The 18,540-nt window shown below is 44.9% G+C and overlaps 1 protein-coding gene across 3 annotated transcripts in view; it reads left to right on the top strand.

Annotated features, from left to right (window-relative positions):
- The window catches only part of LOC144518755 (tetratricopeptide repeat protein 28-like), a 323,665-nt gene that overhangs the window by 173,487 nt on the left and 131,638 nt on the right, over nucleotides 1-18,540 (top strand). For all 3 annotated transcript variants that reach the window (XM_078251654.1, XM_078251655.1, XM_078251656.1), the window contains one exon: nucleotides 12,234-12,381. In XM_078251654.1, the coding sequence (XP_078107780.1) occupies nucleotides 12,234-12,381 (148 nt within the window). The remainder of the gene's footprint in view (nucleotides 1-12,233; nucleotides 12,382-18,540) is intronic.

Below are 18,540 nucleotides of genomic sequence, written 5' to 3'. Positions count from 1 at the left end.
ATTCATCCATCCATCTTCATCCGCTTATCCGGGGTCGGGGTCGGGTAGCAGCTCCAGCAGGGGACCCCAAACTTCCCTTTCCCGGGTCACATTAACCAGCTCCGACTGGGGGATCCCGAGGCGTTCCCAGGCCAGGTTAGATATATAATCCCTCCACCTAGTCCTGGGTCTTCACCGAGGCCTCCTCCCAGCTGGAAAATAAAAGCTTTTACTTTGAAGGGTCATCTGAGTTGTATTGGTTCTTTACACATGCACTTCCTGTACAGACACACACACACACACACACACACACACGCACACGCACACAGAGAGACAGACACACACACACACACACACACACACACACACGCACAGAGAGACAGACACACACACACACACACACACACACACAGAGAGACAGACACACACACTTGCACACACACACACACACACACACACACACACACACACACATCCATCCATCTTCCATCCATCTTCATCTGCTTATCCGGGGTCGGGTCGCGGGGGTAGCAGCTCCAGCAGGGGACCCCAAACTTCCCTTTCCCGGGCCACATTAACCAGCTCCGACTGGGGATCCGAGCGTTCCCAGGCCAGGTTAGAGATATAATCCCTCCACCTAGTCCTGGGTCTTCACCGAGACCTCCTCCCAGCTGGGCGTGCCTGGAGCACCTCCCTAGGGAGGCGCCCAGGGGGCATCCTTACCAGATGCCCGAACCACCTCAACTGGCTCCTTTCGGCGCGAAGGAGCAGCGGCTCTACTCCGAGCTCCTCACGGATAACTGAGCTTCTCACCCTATCTCTAAGGGAGGCGCCAGCTACCCTCCTGAGGAAACCCATTTCGGCCGCTTGTACCCTGGATCTTGTTCTTTCGGTCATGACCCAGCCTTCATGACCATAGGTGAGGGTAGTAACAAAAACTGACCGGTAGAGTGAGAGCTTTGCCTTCTGGCTCAGCTCTCTTTTCGTCACAACGGTGCGATAAATTGAATGTAATACCGCACCTGCTGTGCCGATTCTCCGACCAATCTCCCGCTCCGTTGTCCCCTTACTCGCGAACAAGACCCCAAGGTACTTGAACTCCTTCACTTGGGGTAAGGACTCATTCCCTACCTGGAGAAGGCACTCCATCGGTTTCCTGCTGAGAACCATGGCCTCCGATTTAGAGGTGCTGATCCTCATCCCAGCCGCTTCACACTCGGCTGCGAACCGAGAATATTCAGCCAGTCTCTAATAACAAAAACCTGTTGATGTATACTTGTTTGTCTCTACAGATTCAGGGAGTGTAGGCAGCTGCATGATAAGGGAATGCATTGCCCGGCTGCTCACATAGACAACGAATGGGAAGTGTGGACACGTACCATAACCCTTTGGCTTACATCACCACTGTCTTTCCTCACCTTGCCCTCTTCTCTCTCCAGCCTCCTCAGCCTCGCGGCGCCTTATCTGTGATTCAACTTGCCTTTGAGTCTATCATGTATGACTCCTTACTAGCAGAATCAAAAGCACCGGGCTCATGCCATGCTTTTCATTAGAACTCTCCATAAAGGCTGAGTGCAAGTCTTTTGAAGTATTGCACGGCAACTCTGGAGGAGTCACACTGTCGAGCAGCCTGCGCTGCTGACTCCTGTTTGATGAAGCAGCTTCCCACTGAGGCCAGAGCAACATAATGAACCCAACACCAGCGCCGGCACTGCCGAGGAGCCAGGCCTCCTGAGTGGCAGTGTGAGGGGGGGGTAATCAGTTGGTGGACTCGGTCTCTCGTTGGGAACTCAACAAGCAATGATACTCGAGCTCAACACAACCACCTCAGGCTCAGAAATCCCGATTTTTTTTTTTCACACCTCAGGAAATGCCAGTTTGAACATTTTGCACAGGCTAAATGGTTTTGTGAATAAGATAAGTTCAAAAAGAAATGTTGCACAGCATATCGAGTTGAAGAATGAAGCATTTCTCTAAATATGACTCATGGGGTTGGTCCCAGGTCCTTAAATTGCATCCACGATTCCTTCACGTGTTTCCCTTTCTCGCGTCTTAGTCCGTCCCACCGAGGAAGCGCGGTAAAAGACATCAGGTGAGGAGAGAAGAAACGTGGAAATGTGTTTTTAGAGGGCTGCTCTCTGTATCCTTGCTCATAGCTCCTCCCAACTCCATCCTCTATAACCGCTCCTCGGGGCAGGTATAAGAGCTTTGAGACGGCCTTCCCGAAGGAGGGCCAGAACAACTTCCTGAGGAGCGAGGAGATATCAAATGAGAGAACTGAGATTCAGCCACGGTTTACAAAACAAAACGTTGAGCATGTGGCTGCGGTTCAGGGTGAGAATTGTAGGCGTAGCAGTTGTGATTTAGATATATTAAAAGTGTGAACTTTGAAGCCTTTGTCTCCCAGATGGCAGCAAACGTTTGAGAGGTGAAGCTGCTTTGAAGAGGCGTTTAGAGAGGGTCAGTCGGACATGACTACCCATCCTAATGGCTAATGGAGATGCCTGGTTTCCCATGTTGAGAACATGTGTCTCTCAGCCTGTGTTTACTAAGAGGAGGGTATTTTTCAGCCATGCTTGAGTTCACTGTCAAAGCCAATTAAGGGAGTATAAATGAAGATGGAGGATGTGGAGCCTCAGGCCAGGAGAGTACAGCAGCACCGGGGCCAAGTAGCCTCTTCTGTCGGCATTGTAGGGCTAAAGACATCAGGGACACACATGGCCAGACCTGCTCATTCAATTGGCGTTAGCTTTGCATAATCATTACATACAATTCGTATTAGAAAAAGGGACTTTTAGTTTAATTGTGAGCTTATTTGTTGCACGTTTTTTAATCATTGGTGAGAGGTTCAGTTAAGAGCTGCAAAGGTTAATCAATTAGAGCTCCTGCACACTGGCTGCGTGGCGTGAGCGTGTCAGCTGCGTGGCGTGTCCGTTTTTATTTCAGCTCCCATGGTAACAGGTTAGAGCGTGCACCCTGCCTGCGTGACACTCTCGTCTCAGGCGCTGCTCGAGCCGCGCCGAAAACGCGTGCCTGCTAGAAATAGGACCGACGCCTATTTTTCACGTGACACGCAAGCGTGTTGGAAGCCAGGCAACATAGAATACAAAAACAAAAAAAAATATGTTTGTATGTCATTTTGACAAGAATACACTTATAATAAATGACATTTTGATGTTTGAAAGTCTCTAGGTTTTGACATAAATGCAGATATAAATGGCATTTAAAAAAAAAATAACATACAGTAACAATAACATGGACTTTATTATCTCAGGAAAGGGAATTGAAATATATGAAATACATATGAAAAAAATAGATATCGAAATATGTACAAACACAAAAATATTGACCAAATGAAGTTGAAGAACACGCTATTATTTCATTTTATCAATGGACAAATCCATGTGTCCAGACAAGGCTAGCAGCAGCAGCAGCAGCATCGCCGCGTCAGACACGTTTCTGATGTGTAAAGACAGAAAACGCCACGCAGCTGAAACGCCACGCTCACGCCACGCTCACGCCACGCAGCCAGTGTGCAGGAGCCCTTCGTGTTTAACTATTAAATTCATCGGCAACTATTTTGATAATTACTTTGTACTCGTTCTATCGGTTTGAGTCATTTTTCATGAAAACAAACCAAAACTTCTCTGATGTCAGCGTGTTAAATGTGAATATTGTTCTAGTTTCTTCTCTCCTCTGGGACAGGAAACTGAAGATCTTTGAGTTGGGGACAAAAAAAAAGGCATTTAAGGACGTCATCTTGGACTTTTGGGGAAACACTGATCCACATTTGTCACCATTTTATAGACCAAACAACAAATCGATTAATCTAGAAAAATAATCGACAGATTAATCGACAATGGATGTTAGTTGCGACTGTTATTTCAGTTGTGACGATCGGCACGTAGATTCAGCCGAGATCACAGCTCCTTGCTTGATGCTGCGAAAAAATAAACGGTAACACGTTACTTGAAGGTATCCACATAAGAGTGACACGAACACATGACACAGTCGTGACACATGAACCCTAACCCTAACTTGTCATGACAAAAACCAAATGACTTAAGAAGCGTTATGTCATAAACGTTTGTGACTTGTTTATAATGTTTATGACACGTTCATGACAGTGTCATGTCACTCTTATGTAGATACCTTCAAGTAAAGTGTAACCAAATAAACTATAAGACGTTAGCCTTGTAGGTATTTTGCAATAAAGCCTTTTATGGCCACCTTTACTCTGGTTGGGGTGGAAAGCACTTCTGCAGCCTCCAGTTTTCTCTTTTTTTCAGGTCCACCATCTGGCTTTGATTGATTAAAGCTCCTTTAAGTAATTAATGCCCACTTTAATTGAGAGTCAGCCCCTGTGGCTGTGGGGTTCGTGTGCAATGCTCAGGCAGAGCAGAGCCAAGGATCTAGTCGAGAGGGGCACGGAAATCTGTTTAGGACCCTGACCCTCTCAGCCTCACATCTCAAGACTCTTAAGATGCTAATAAGAATGCACATATGCTAGCTGCATCCATGTGACAAATCGGGCTATAAATCATAGTGGGAGTGTGTCACACGGTTATTCTAACATTAGTATTAGCGTGCTTGGAATGAGCTGAAGCCATATTGCCGTTTTATCTGCTGTTTTTACTTTCCATTGGTCTGTTTCCTTTGTGAAAAACCCTCAGTTGTGGTGGACATGCACGTAGCGGAAAGAAAATTGAATTCCCCTCTGCCAAACATTGTATTGTGACAGCGTGTCACTGCACGACCCCACAGCTTGCCGCTATTGTGCCGTTTCATCTGTTTGTGAAAAACGAGCAATATCAGTTTTTTCCCCCTTCCATTTCGCTCTGACTGTCACAACGGATGTGCGCCGCATGTCACTTCCCCCGATCACAAACCCTGACCTTCTTTATTGAAGCTTCTCGTTGTCTTTTGGTAATTGTTTTCAGAAAACGTTAAAGCCATCCCCCAGCCAGATAATACGAGACACAGTGAATACAGAGTGCTCAGCATTGATTCCACATACCTGACTATGACCTTTTCCAATCTGAAGTCCGGCGCTGGCTGCCAGTTTGATGAGAGCCAACTAATCGATTCCTCGCAGCCGTGAGAGAGTACTTCAATGTCTCTCACGCTGAAGTCGCCACTAGGCATTCTGGATTTTACCTGGGTCTTATTGTCGCCACTCACTATATAATGAAACATTTACCCTTTAATTGCTGGCTCCACAAAGAAAGATCAGTTTAATTTGCTCTCATTACAGCCGTCTAATCTAATGGGCTAATTAAGGGCTTTGGATGGAACAATCAGCAGAGTCTACAACCCCCTCAGGGAGGTATACATCAGTGGATCATAAATATTTGACTGTCAACATCCACCTTTGGTGAGGCTGATGCTGCTAACATAAAATCATTGTGGTCTCGCATTAACGAGCATACAGTAACGTGAGATATTTAAATCAGCTGATACATGGTTAAACCTCATTGGCTCTTACCAGTGTATCTCCGTGTGTACTTCGTCCACAGCAATCCCACCAATCAGTCCCAAAACGTCCCAGTTAGAGAGGAAACGACCTAAACATATTCTTTGTAAATCTTTACAATCATTCCCCGAAAGAACCGAGCAGGTCTGACTTGTTGCACCGTCCAAATGTTCTTCAAAACTCGACATTTTCAGCGTGTAGCTCGCTAGCTCGAAGGTTGTCGTCGTTTCCCGAAAGAGAACGGCGGCACACAGAGAGCAGACGCGCGCCGGATATCGGGCTTTATCCTGGAAATGTACTTCCGTTGATCCAGACCACTGTAGACCTGACCAAAGCGTTTTCTACAAAAGCCCCCCCCCCGGTCAGCATAAAGGCCAAAACTAAATCCTGAAAATTCATCATTTTTCATCGATTGGCTGGATTAATGTAGAAATCTTTCACTCAGTGTGAGGAAAAATGAGTCTGTCACTGGTTTTTCTCCACTGACACAACACATGCACGCACACACACACACACACACACACACACACGATCGATGCAGGTCATGGGTGTTTGCTGCTTTAGGGTTTGGGTTTATTAGATTGGGGAGATGGTGATAGACAGGCAGCTGTGTCATGATTCGATCCCCGAGGCCAGAGGTTCATGTTTGGCCCAAGGCGATGGGTGTAGCGCCCCCTCCCCCCCCACTGCTGCCTCTGTGAGGACCGACCTCGTACCTTTTTGGTCCTGGAGGGGATCTATACCTGCAGTAAGGCGCGGGAAGATGGGTAGAAACTCACCGACTTGGCTTCCATCCAGTTCCGGTTCCATTGTGCTGAACTGTGGCTTTCAGCTTGTCAAGTTGAAGGGCAGAAGGCCCAAAGAAGCAATCATTCCATTTCACTTTTCTTTTTCTTTTTTTTTAAGCTGTTCTCCCAGCTAATTTGTCATGGCAGACAGTTATCCCTGGATATTAAATTAAGCAGTTGACATTTTGTGTACCCAGCGAATCGACTGTGTCACCTTGAAAGTGTAGTGGCAGAGATTTGCGAGGGATGGCGGTGGCACATGTCTGAAACCCTTGGTCGACACATGACATTTCTGGGTCGCATTGGAAACCAGGCAACGACACCTATAGTTAAAGAGGCCAGAAACGGAGGCAGCAATCCCTTTGTTCCTGTCACACCATTAGTGTTAATCTGATCCCAGCGCCCTTGCCTGTGTGGAAAGCTGATTTTGAGTAATACATGTTTGTTTGACACAGATGGGTGGTTTTCTGAAGGAGATATTGATGTATTTTTCTTCAGTTTGTATTTGTGTGTGCGTGCAGTGTATTTGCAGCCCGCTGTCCCTGTTTGATGGTCTGATTTTGGTTCCATTATGTTGGCAGCGGGGGGGTTCTGTTGAGAGTCGTCGCATTGGCTCCAACTGCCCTGTGGGTGGTCAGAAACCATCTGCAGCGGGCCGATCCTAAACACACCACAGCAGCGGAGGGTGTGGCACTGTCTAAACGGAGCTTTTACACGTCTTATATTGATTTCCACATTTGAAAGCGTCTCTATTATTGCTGATCACCAATCAGAGCACAGTAAGCCGCACAAATCCTTGGGCTGCTGGAGCACAGCTGGAGCAGGCGGTTCGATGACAGGCTGGCGGCATTGTGGGCAAGGAGTTATGCCGTTTGTTCAGAGAAACATCATTGCGGTTGAGATTTTACAACTCTGAAAGTGTGGCAGGAAACAGCTTCAGCTGTCTGTAAATAACTGACTACTTGGGCGTGTTTCCAGCCCCAGTGCCCTTGATACAAAGGATTTACAAATTACCTTGGCAATTTGATTTCTTGCTGAAAATGACAGATTCAGGATAGGATAAACAAATAGATTTGGCAGTCTTTAGTAAGGGATTTGTCTTGGAAGCACTGCATTCATCTCATACTGCTACCTGGGGGAATCAACTTGGGGGAAACTGTTGGCAACAAACTATTGATCGAACAGGATTTTCCAACTCTGGGAGGCGTGTGTGTTGTTATCAGCGTTCGTCCTATTTTAAGATGTTAGATAAGGAACTTTGTGCATCTACCTTGCCATATGTTAAACCACAGACTGTAAAAGTAATGGATGTAGCAGCAGGGACGTCACCCATTGGTTTATGGACTGCCGCTTTGAAGCCAGTAGTTTTCATTTTTGGTCGTCGCCATCTTGGTATATTGGAGCCAGAAGAAAGGGGGGGGAGCTGGGGAGGATGACGCTGAGGCAGTGTCGTTTCAATGGCGCTGCGCTAAGCTTGACGCTAAAGAGGGACAGTGGCCGATTTTTAACCCTTCTGACGCAAGTCATCCAGACCTCTGTGTACAGAGCTGGTTGAAGATCAGCAGACTTTCTCTTAAGGTACCACCTAACGCTATAGCGCTAGCTTACTAATTTGCTGGAAATTAGATAGAATGCAGCTTTATGGGAATTGTTTGCGTTGGCTTCACTTTTAAGGCACGGAAGTTGCCGCTGCTTGGCTCATTCCTAATCCTTTTGCTCATATCTATTAAGCACAGCTTGTCTAAATATATAATTCCAATGAATCCTTCCTTTAAGTAGGCCCAGATTTTGAACTTGGATAGACAAGTGCAAACACAGACGTGCTCCCAGGGGCTGATGACACCCCTGGGGTTACAGTGTACTGAAGAGGAGCCTACGAAGGGGGCGAGGACATATGTCAAGGCATTAATCTGCAAATAGGAAACAGCTGGTCTTGCGCCAAACTCCCAATCTTAATCTTGTCAACTTTCTGTTCAGCTGCTCTGACTGTGGGCCTTATTGTGAACAACAGAGCTGTCACGGAAAGAAAATTGTCCATGTTTCATTTTAAGTGTCTTGTTAGAGAGAAAGGGAGCGCATGTGACTGGTGTGCACAGGCTTGTTTTGGGCATATGTGTGCCGAGAATGTTGTGTGCAGCACAGTGTACCAGAGTGAATCACTTTTTCTTTCTTTTTTTTTTTTTTTTTTTTGCATCATTTACCTCTTCCTCCAAAGCATAAAAACATGAATATTTAAAACTACATCAAACAGGCGTTCATGAAATATTAAAATGTTCGAGAGACAAGAAAATCTTTTATCCTCTCTCTTACACGTACTGTATGTGCGTTCTCTTTTTCTCTCACACACACACACACACGCACTGAAACACATGCGCATTAGCACTCCCAGAATTTACCCACGGGTGAGAACGACAAACCTCCCCACTCGATCCACTCCTCTGCAGCATCAGCACATTGCTGCTTTAAATAGACGAGGCAGAAGATGCAAGAAGGTTCAATAATTTACCCTGGATTGAATTCCAGGCAAAAGACATGATCAGAAGTCTTAGGTTTGTGGATGTCATGTTGTACAAGATGCCTAACAGATGCGTCACATTTCAGGAAGGCCTGTGTTCTGTGAGAACTTTGCCTTCTCTATTATGCATCCTGTTTAGCGAGACGGTTTTTGCACTGACTTGTGCCATTTGGTTGTGTATGTTGACAGGGCAAAGTTAATCCCTGGAGCCCTCTCTCTTTTCCTGTAATACTCTCTCCCCCCCCCCCTCCCCCCCACTGTACCCCTCTCTCTCTCTGTCTGGCTACGAGCTAAGCGAGGCTGTGCTAATCAGTGCAGCAGCAGCTCTAAGCAGATGCCGCTGCTGTGTTTTTAGAAAAGATCCTGTTATGCGTGAATAAAAAGAAAAGGTTGTGTAGGGGTAAAATGGTGCTCACCCCTCTCCCATAATGCCTCATGCCAATAGTGTAGCTAACCTGTTGGCGTCATTTCTGCAGCGTCTAGTTGATGCTCCCTTACGCTGGTATTCAGCTACAGTAATGTAAATTCAAGTGAGCCCTCTTGTTTAATGAGCCTCACTGGTTGAATTGACTTGTTGGATTATGCAAAAGCTGAGATCCTATCGTGTGTGTGTGTGTGTGTGTGTCTTTGTGCAGCTATAGGATGTGTTTTGAAGGTAGTGGGAGATTAATGGAAGAAAATAAAAATCCCATGAGGCTTTACGGCACAATGATTTTGTCATTTTTGCCGCGGCTTGTTCGTTTACACATTTATACCCATGCTTGTGTTTGCAGTGTTTTAATGCACTCTCTGCACAGTCTGGTCTTTCTGCCTCATGTATGAGAGCATAGGGTAGAATAAAAGGATTAAAGAAGATTGCAATTTTTTCCTTTTGAAGCGAGCCTTATTTTATTCATCTCCATCCTCGTCCTCTCTCTCTCTGGCCGCCTCAGTCCGGGCACGCCGCTCAGGAGAAGAAAAGAAAGATCTCTGGGTGGGAGCAGTCATATTGTAGGCTAAATCTAATCAAAGGGAGAAGTGCTTTTAAATGTCTTTTGCTCCCCCGGGCGAAACGTTTGTGGGCCTCCCCGCTCTCGCCAAAAGCCTCCTGCCCAAACCCCACCGCCACAAGATGCGATTAATATTGAGCGGATACTTTGGCCTGCACTCCGCTCATATAATAACAGTGTCAGAACAAAGGTTAATGCTTTGAATCTAATCTCTGTCCTCGTCATTTTCGATGGAGTTGTGATGCGAGCGAAGGGATGCAGAGAGGGGACAGAAGTCTAGAGAGAGATTGGTAGTCAGTGGGGGGCTCGGGCGCAAGCCAAATTAATTACTGGTCTCTATAAATGCGATGTCATGTCTCATTTTCTCTAATCCTCCCCGCCTTCTTTCGCTGCCTAGCTGTGCTAACAGAGAAGCTTGGGAAGACTAATGAAAAGGCCTCTTAGATGCTAATAGCAAATTAGCCCTGGTGTTACTTTTAAAGGCTGTGAGTGGAGTTACTGCCTGCTCAGTGAGGAGGTGACCAGACAGCAGCCGGGACTGCCACGCTCCCACATGCACAAACACACAAAAACAACAGAGAAGGAAAGACTAAGGCTACATCCACACGGCCACGTTTTCATTTTTAAGCGGCGTTTTGAGACAAAAACGATCTCCGTCCACACGAGTTTTAGCTCCAGTAGCAGAACTAGTGTATACAGAATCTATATTGTATTAGTAAAAATACAGAAATGACTTTGGAGAAAGAACAACGGTGAAAAGTAAGAGCAGGGATGTAGAGGACGAGGTGGAACTGTTACTGAAAGGTCTGGAAGCTACCTAACAGATAAGACTGACTGACGCGCGTCGTCATTTCCAAAGGTCTCCGTTTGTCTCCGTCCAGACTACAAAGCAACCCCGGAGTTTACAAACCAAAACGGGGGCAGCAGTGTTTCCAAATGTTAAAGTTTTAGGGGGGGGTCAGCCCTATGTTCCCACATTTGTAAGATTCTTCTTCAAATTAGGCCCTATGTTAGGGTTAGGGTTACAATCCATCGGAAGTCCATTGCTACTGGATAATAGCTTGGGTGTAATTGGCTACCAAATTGGGAGACAAATGTATGGAAAAGGAACTGTGGGAACATAGGGCCTAATTTTGGGGAAAAAAATCCTAGAAATGTGGGAACATAGGGCCTAATTTTGGGGAAAAAACTTAGAAATGTGGGAACATAGGGCACGCTCCCGTTTTAGGGGCTCAGAAACGCCGGAGTAGTGTGGACGCGAGGCGTAAACGCAGCTAAAGATATTCATTTGAATACCAAAACTTATGAGTGTAAGTTTAGCCTAAGACTCCTGACATGACATATTTTAGACACATTCTGTTGTTTCTTTGCTCATCCCTCATTCATTCATACCCCCCCCCCAATGCTTTGCTGCTGTAATTTCTGACACACGAGCCCAGATGACTATTCTGAGAGCGTTTGCTTTCTCTTGGGGGGATTTAGTGGTTTGGATGGTGAATAAATGAGCTGGATCTCTTATTAGACTGGACCAGAGTCAGGTTTAACAACTCACTCGGATTATTTTCTGATCAGGCATCAGACACAAACATACTGAGTCACAAACTTGCTTGGAAACGACAAAAGACATCTCTTTTCTCTGGTGAGTCCAAACAGACATTGTGAAGATAAAAACACGTATTGATGGAGCTTTGGATCTCAGAGGCCGCGTCTGTTTTAGTTTTCAATCTGAAGGAATGTTCCAAAACAACTTAGTCTCTCACAGAAAGATACAGTATGCCGCCAGTCACATGCAGTTTATATCTCAGCGGTGCTGAATTATTATACTCGCAACAATGTGACTTTCTCAGCTCTGTGAATAACTGACTGGATGACAAACGCATCTAATGCACTGTCTGCTTGAAGAGCCATTCACGTACCCAAAGCATGACAGAATCTGATGTGAAAGTATGGCAAAATCACACTGCAGGCAGTTGTGTTATTATTTTACAAGTGTGCCCCGACAAAGGGAATGCACAATCTGATGTATTTATGGGTGTTCTTTAATTGAGCTACAGACCGACTTGAGTAAGTAGCTCTCTCTCTTTCTCCTTATTCTTTCTCTGTACTTTTTTTTTTTTTTTTTCTAACACAGCCCAAGAGAAATACCAGTTCTCCACTTTTGTGCACTTCACTCCCACAGCAAACAGGAGAACAAAATATTAAAAGAGAAAAACAATAAGCTCCTGAGAAAAGCAGCCAGCCAGAGTGTAACATGTGCATTTATGTTAAACTTATAATCCAATTAACAAGTACAAAAAAAGCCAGCGATCACTCTATTATGGGAATACAGAAAGGAGAGAGGTGCCATGTTCCGAAAACTGCTCATGTGGAAAAAATGCAAATGGCGTGAAATGAGTGTGTCTGCTAATGTGTTTGTGTAAAGCCCAACACTGTGGCTCTAGACCGCAGCCCTAATGACTCTCTCTCTTTCTCTCTCGCTCTCTCTACAGGCATACTTCCGACAGGGTGTTGCCCTTCAGTACCTTGGCCGCCATGCCGACGCACTGGCCGCCTTCGCCTCTGGGCTGGCCCAAGACCCCAAGAGCCTGCAGCTGCTGGTGGGCATGGTAGAAGCCGCCATGAAGTCGCCGTTACGAGGTAAGACATGTAGTAGCTGAATGGGAATTTGTATTTGTGTTTTCACAGTAGGAATATACCCTGCAAATCCTGGAGTTCTCGCATGAGCACAGTTGTAATTTGCTCAGCGAGTCACTCTGGCTTTCAGTAATGATGCTCATTACCTATGCCCTTGCAGCCGAGCTGCACCAATCACATCTGTGTAGCTGATATAGGCGGGCCAGAGGCGAGCTAAACAGATGACGACAGCGCTGCGACGTCCAAGTCATTAGTAAACATTGCAAGATGGCTACGGATGAACACCAGTTGTTTGAAACAGCTTTGGCCGCTACAATGAACGAGTTAGACTTGGTTTTTCATCTAAAAGAGGAACAGAAGACGACGCTCCAATCGTTCCTTTGCAAGAAGGACGTTTTTGCAGTTTTGCCGACCGGATACGGCAAGAGTTTAATCTACCAGTTAGCTCCTCTGGTAGCTAAGAGTTTAATCTACCAGTTAGCTCCTCTGGTAGCTAAGAGTTTAATCTACCAGTTAGCTCCTCTGGTAGCTAAGAGTTTAATCTACCAGTTAGCTCCTCTGGTAGCTAAGCGTTTAATCTACCAGTTAGCTCCTCTGGTAGCTAAGAGTTTAATCTACCAGTTAGCTCCGCTGGTAGCTAAGAGTTTAATCTACCAGTTAGTTCCTCTGGTAGCTAAGAGTTTAATCTACCAGTTAGTTCCTCTGGTAGCTAACATTAATCTACCAGTTATCTCCTCTGGTAGCTAAGAGTTTAATCTACCAGTTAGCTCCTCTGGTAGCTAACATTAATCTACCAGTTAGCTCCTCTGGTAGCTAAGCGTATGGGGCTCTGGATACGTCACCTCGTGTATTGTTGTGATTGATCGTAGTGTTATCCAATTGCGTGCAGTGAGATTTTCAAATGCATGCTTGGTGCCGCCCCTCGAGTTGGGCCATTTTCATTACTCATTGCCAGACCCTTAATCTTTTGGATTTGGGTCTGGATTTCCAGGCTAGTTAAACTGCCCAATCTTAGTCGATTAGTCGACTACTCATTTGTTTTGGTCTGAGTTTGGGTCTGAGAGTTCTTTAGTTGGTAATTTTTTTTATGCTTTTTCATCCTCCATCCATCCATCTCCATCCATCTTCATCCGCTTATCCGGGGTCGGGTCGCGGGCGTAGCAGCTCCAGCAGGGGACCCCAAACTTCCCTTTGCTTTTTCATCCTGAATGACTTATTTCCAAGAAACCTGAGTGAGCACATGATAACATCTCTGGTAAACACAGGATTTAAAGTGGTGCTTTTACATGATTCAGTTTTACAGATCTGTTGATTTTAAACCAACTGATTAAAACTGAGGGTGGATAGAGTCAAGCGTCCCACACTCACACTTTGATTTTTTTATTTGAATGTAGCCGCCGGGTACTCGTAGTGCACAGCATTAGCATTAGATTTGGTGCCTAAACCTAACCAAACTGGGACCGTTTCACAACGTTAGTGACGTGTTGAAAACGGCGACCCTTACCTTCTCTGGTTTAGATATGAGGACGTATTTCCTGCCACAGCTAGGGGCGCTAGTTTATGAAACGCTTCTGTGAGTCGTATTAGAGGGGAAACTCAGTTCCACAGAAGGCAAAATCTGCATTTACTACACTGAACAAAATTATAAACGCAACACTTTTGTTTTTCCCCCCATTTTTCGTGAGCTGAACTCAAAGATCTAAGACTGTTTCTATGTACACAAAAGGCCTATTTTTCTCAAATATTGTTCACAAATCTGTCTAAATCTGTGTTAGTGAGCACTTCCCTAACCATAACACCAGATACTGTTTTCGGACCCCCCCCCCCCAAAAAATACATTAAAACTGCATATTTTAGAGTGGCCTTTTATTGTGGCCAGCCTAAGGAACACCTGTGCAATAATCCTGCTGTCTAATCAGCACCTGTGAGGTGGATGGATTATCTCGGCAAAGGAGAAGTGCTCAATAACAGATTTAGACGGATTTGTCAACAATATTTGAGAGAAATAAGCCTTTTGTGTACATAGAAAAAGTCTTTTTCAAATCGCAAATCTTTGAGTTCAGCTCATGAAAAATGGGGGCAAAAACAAAAGTGTTGGTTTATAATTTTGTTCGGTATATATTGCTACTTTTCTAAGTCTTAACGCCCACTCAAAGCACACAGATCTGCCGATTAAATCAACTCATCAATCAAGTCGACAAAATCATATGTGCGTTAGTGGAGGACAGCCCTATTTCACAGTGTGTCACTGTCTGTCTGCTTCACCATCTCCACACGTTTTGTCCCACAACTGCCGTCTCTGAAACAGTCCTCGCTCTGTCAGTCAATAAGCATGTTGGGGGTGACTTTACCTGTCAGTCTGTTTTTACCCATTCGGCAGGCAGGCAGGCCATCTCTCTTTCTGTCTGTCTTTCCGTCTCTGTGACTGACTGTTGGTGTCATGTACTTACCTCCGGACTCTGAGGCCTGACGCCTGCAGCTTCAGCATATCTCATTGTCAGCTGGGCTGATCACACTCCCAGATAGCCCCTTATCTTAATGAGCATCCAACAGTGATGCCATTGTCTGCATCTGGCCCTGTGTAAGCCTTTTTTTCTAAAGCTGAGTGGATTTACAAGCAGCTCATTCAAGCCAGGATTGTAACTAAAATGTGTTTCTGTTATACATTATTATCTGTGGTATCAGCCAATCAGCAGTGACCTGATTGTCCATGAGTAATCAGTGTGGGCCGGCCAAATGAGCCTCAAAACAAACCTGGCAACAATTTTACTTCAGATGACCGCTGCGGAGTATTTAATATTCTTCAGATCTGGATGCCACCGACTGCCAACAAAGACTGAGTCATCCTGCAGTCCTGCTTTGTCATCGTTTTCTTTCCCAAAGTGTGCTGAAAACTGCGCCTGTGAATAAATGCGGCCTTGTTCAAGAAATCCAAAAAAACTGTACAATGAGATCCGCAGCTCTGAAGGGCTTTGTTCACTGAGGAATCAGTTTTTTCTTTGATTGAATACAGCTTCTCTGAATATGTGTGTGGAAAAAAAAACTGCAAAGTTAATAAAGAATGGAGAGCCCATCTGAGCGACACTGAGCATATAAGCCTGTCACTGGAGCCAAAACAAGAAAAAGGGTTTGGGTGCGAGCCCAGACCTGAGCATTATGGACCAGAATGGGTCGTCTCTGTTGAGAAAAAAACAACATTTAGCCCAAGCCATTTAATCTCCTAATTGTTTACCCCATTTCCCACAATGCCAGGCAACCAGCAGAGGACCTAATCCAAGGTGTGTTGAGGAGAGGTAGCTAGGTCAAAGGATTAAGAGCAATGATCCTCTCAGAGGGGGACGATAATCAGTGTAACGCCAGCAAACAGGGAGGATAATCAGTGTAACTCAAGTCCCCTGATAGATGCACACTATAAGAAGCTAGGCAATGCGTACCTGCCAGCCGTGCTGGTCGACCACTAGGGGTGTAACGGTACATCGATCTGGAGCGATATATCGATTCAATGATCAAGGATTACAATATTGTCGATGCAAAGTGCAAATATCAATACATATCACGCGCCTTTATTTAGAAATTCCCACTTTATATCTATTATTTTTTTGCTTTTCATTTGAATGTCTGGAAGAGCTCAGTAACAAACTTGTCAAATCATATTTTAGTTGCTTTCTGTGAGTTGATATAAATGTAACCGATTGTGTTAAATGGGCTCATATCGATCACAGGCGCCTGAATTTAATTGAATCGTATCGTGGCAGACTTTGTGATATGTATATTATTTATTTGTTAGCAAATATCGTATCGTTGTCCAAAGACTCGATATAATATCAGATCAGGATGAAACTTACCCTTACTGACCAAAAGACAGCTTGAGTTTCTCAATTGAACGCAGCATTGCGTCCAGTCAATGTTGTTTCACCGGCAGTCTCCTCTGTGTCTTTAGCTGCAGACTGTTGGACGTCCCACTGTTGGAATCCTTTCCAGTGAAATACAGCCACACGTTAGGCCGTCTATCTGTCAGCGTTTTAACCGTGTTTAAGCCAGCTACTAGCTAACGGTAGGCTAACGTTACCTGCTGCCAGGTGTAGAGTTAGCTAGCGTTACATGCAGCGATGCTTCTGTTGCCTGTAACGTCCATTTCAAATCTGCGATGTCATTGGTTTAGGGCCCATATTGGCACCGGGTTTCGGTACCCAACCATAGTCATTGTACTCGGCTTCTTGTTTTCTTTTTGTAACAACATTGTAATTACACGCGTAATCCTTTTGTAATTACACTTAATCTCTTATAGCAGTTCTGCTAACACGTTTTATTCCCTTCTGTGTACGAACTCAAGTTTTTCTCCCATGTTGCCAAGAAAGAGCTGATTGTGTCTAGATGTGATTGCAGCGTTCACTTCTCTAAGTCGTTTATCTTACCACAGACATCTCGACACGCTGTGATGTTTACAGTCCTCCCAAAAGCCCCCCTATGTTTTATCTTCTGCCACAGAGCAAAGAGATCCATCCGAAGGCACCCATTCCAAATGAGCAAATGAATAACTCAGGATAGAGGAAGGCAAATAATGAACCTCAGAGAACGATTTCAAGGCATATGTCTTCAAGGGACGCAGTGTGAAGTCAATTCATCAAAGCTTGCCTTGTTTCCACAGTAAAGTTAATATTAAATGTATAATGCCCCAATTCTTAACGTGTCATATACAATTCAACCCTCAGTAGCTGACACACACACACACACACACACACACACACACACACACACACACACAGACAAACTCCCACCCCTCGGTAGATCAATGTTTCCTCTCGGTATTCTGGAGGCAAGCAGCTGTTGTGCTCCCACGCGATTCGTACTGTATTTCCCACAACAAAGGGCTCTCACACAGGTGGAAGCTGGTGCAATCTCACCTCCCTCTTCTTACTGTATCCGTCTCTCCCTGTCCCTCTGTATTATTGAACAAGCTGTGGGAAATCAGCGTCTCACAGTTTTCAATATTGGAAGTGTGTTTCAGTATATATGTAATCACATGGGTAATGTTTTAACTATTTATCCCGCTCCAGTTCTTTCTCTCACTCAGCTGCCTGGGCCAGAGAGACAGCGGTCCATTAGCCGTTAATTATGGGATTGTTTGTCACTTTTTCGTCGTTTTCTTCCGAGGTTTTTGGCGTTTTTTCCCCAAGGTTTTGGTCGCTTTATCAACGCTTTTGTCACTTTTGGTAGTTTTCTTTTTCAACGTTTTTGGCGCTTTTTCAGCGTTTTTAGCGCTTTTTCAACGCTTTTGTCACTTTTGGTAGTTTTCTTTTTCAACGTTTTGGCGCTTTTTCAACGTTTTTGGCGCTTTTTCTGTGTCTTTGTTGCTTCATTAGACCTTTTTGGCGCTTTTTCCGAAGTTTTTTTTCCGCTGCTTTTCACTATTGTTTATCACATATGTATAAAGTAAAAAGGTTTTTAATAATCTTAATCTTCCGGTATGAACCAATGGACACACACTACCGGTCAAAAGTTTGGGGTCCACTCCATTACAGACAGAATAGCAGCTGAGATCAGTTGCATCCATCCATCCATCCATCCATCCATCCATCTTCATCCGCTTATCCGGGGTCGGGTCGCGGGGGTAGCAGCTCCAGCAGGGGACCCCAAACTTCCCTTTCCCGGAGCATTGTTTTTTTAACCAGGGCAGCAGTTTTCAGATTACATTATGTGCTTACATAATTTCAAAAGGGTTCTCCAATGTTTTCTCAGTTAGCCTTTTAAAATGATATCAGATTAGTAAACAGAATGGGCCTTTGGAGCATTGGATGAATGGTTGCTGATAATGGGCAATGTAGATATTGCATTAAAGATCAGCCACCCACTCAGATCAGCTGGTATTCTGTCTATAATGGAGTGGAATGGAAATTTCTAAATGATCCCAAACTTTTGACCGGTAGTGTATAAAGAATTGGAAAGTCAAAGAGACAGACTAACTCATTAGTCAGATAGAGGAGGGAGAGTGCATCCTATATGTTGTTATTCACACAAGATGTCAAGCAGAATAACTCTTTGGTGCATCGCAGATAGAGCTGCAAAGATGAACTGATCAGTGGTCAACTATTAAATGAATCGCCAAATATTTTGATAATCAATTAATCGGTGTGAAAAAAGTAACAATTCTCTGATGTCAGC

This window comes from Sander vitreus, chromosome 5, assembly GCF_031162955.1.
Source record: "Sander vitreus isolate 19-12246 chromosome 5, sanVit1, whole genome shotgun sequence".
Lineage (NCBI taxonomy): Eukaryota > Metazoa > Chordata > Actinopteri > Perciformes > Percidae > Sander > Sander vitreus.
This window is presented reverse-complemented; position numbering and strand designations above follow the sequence as displayed.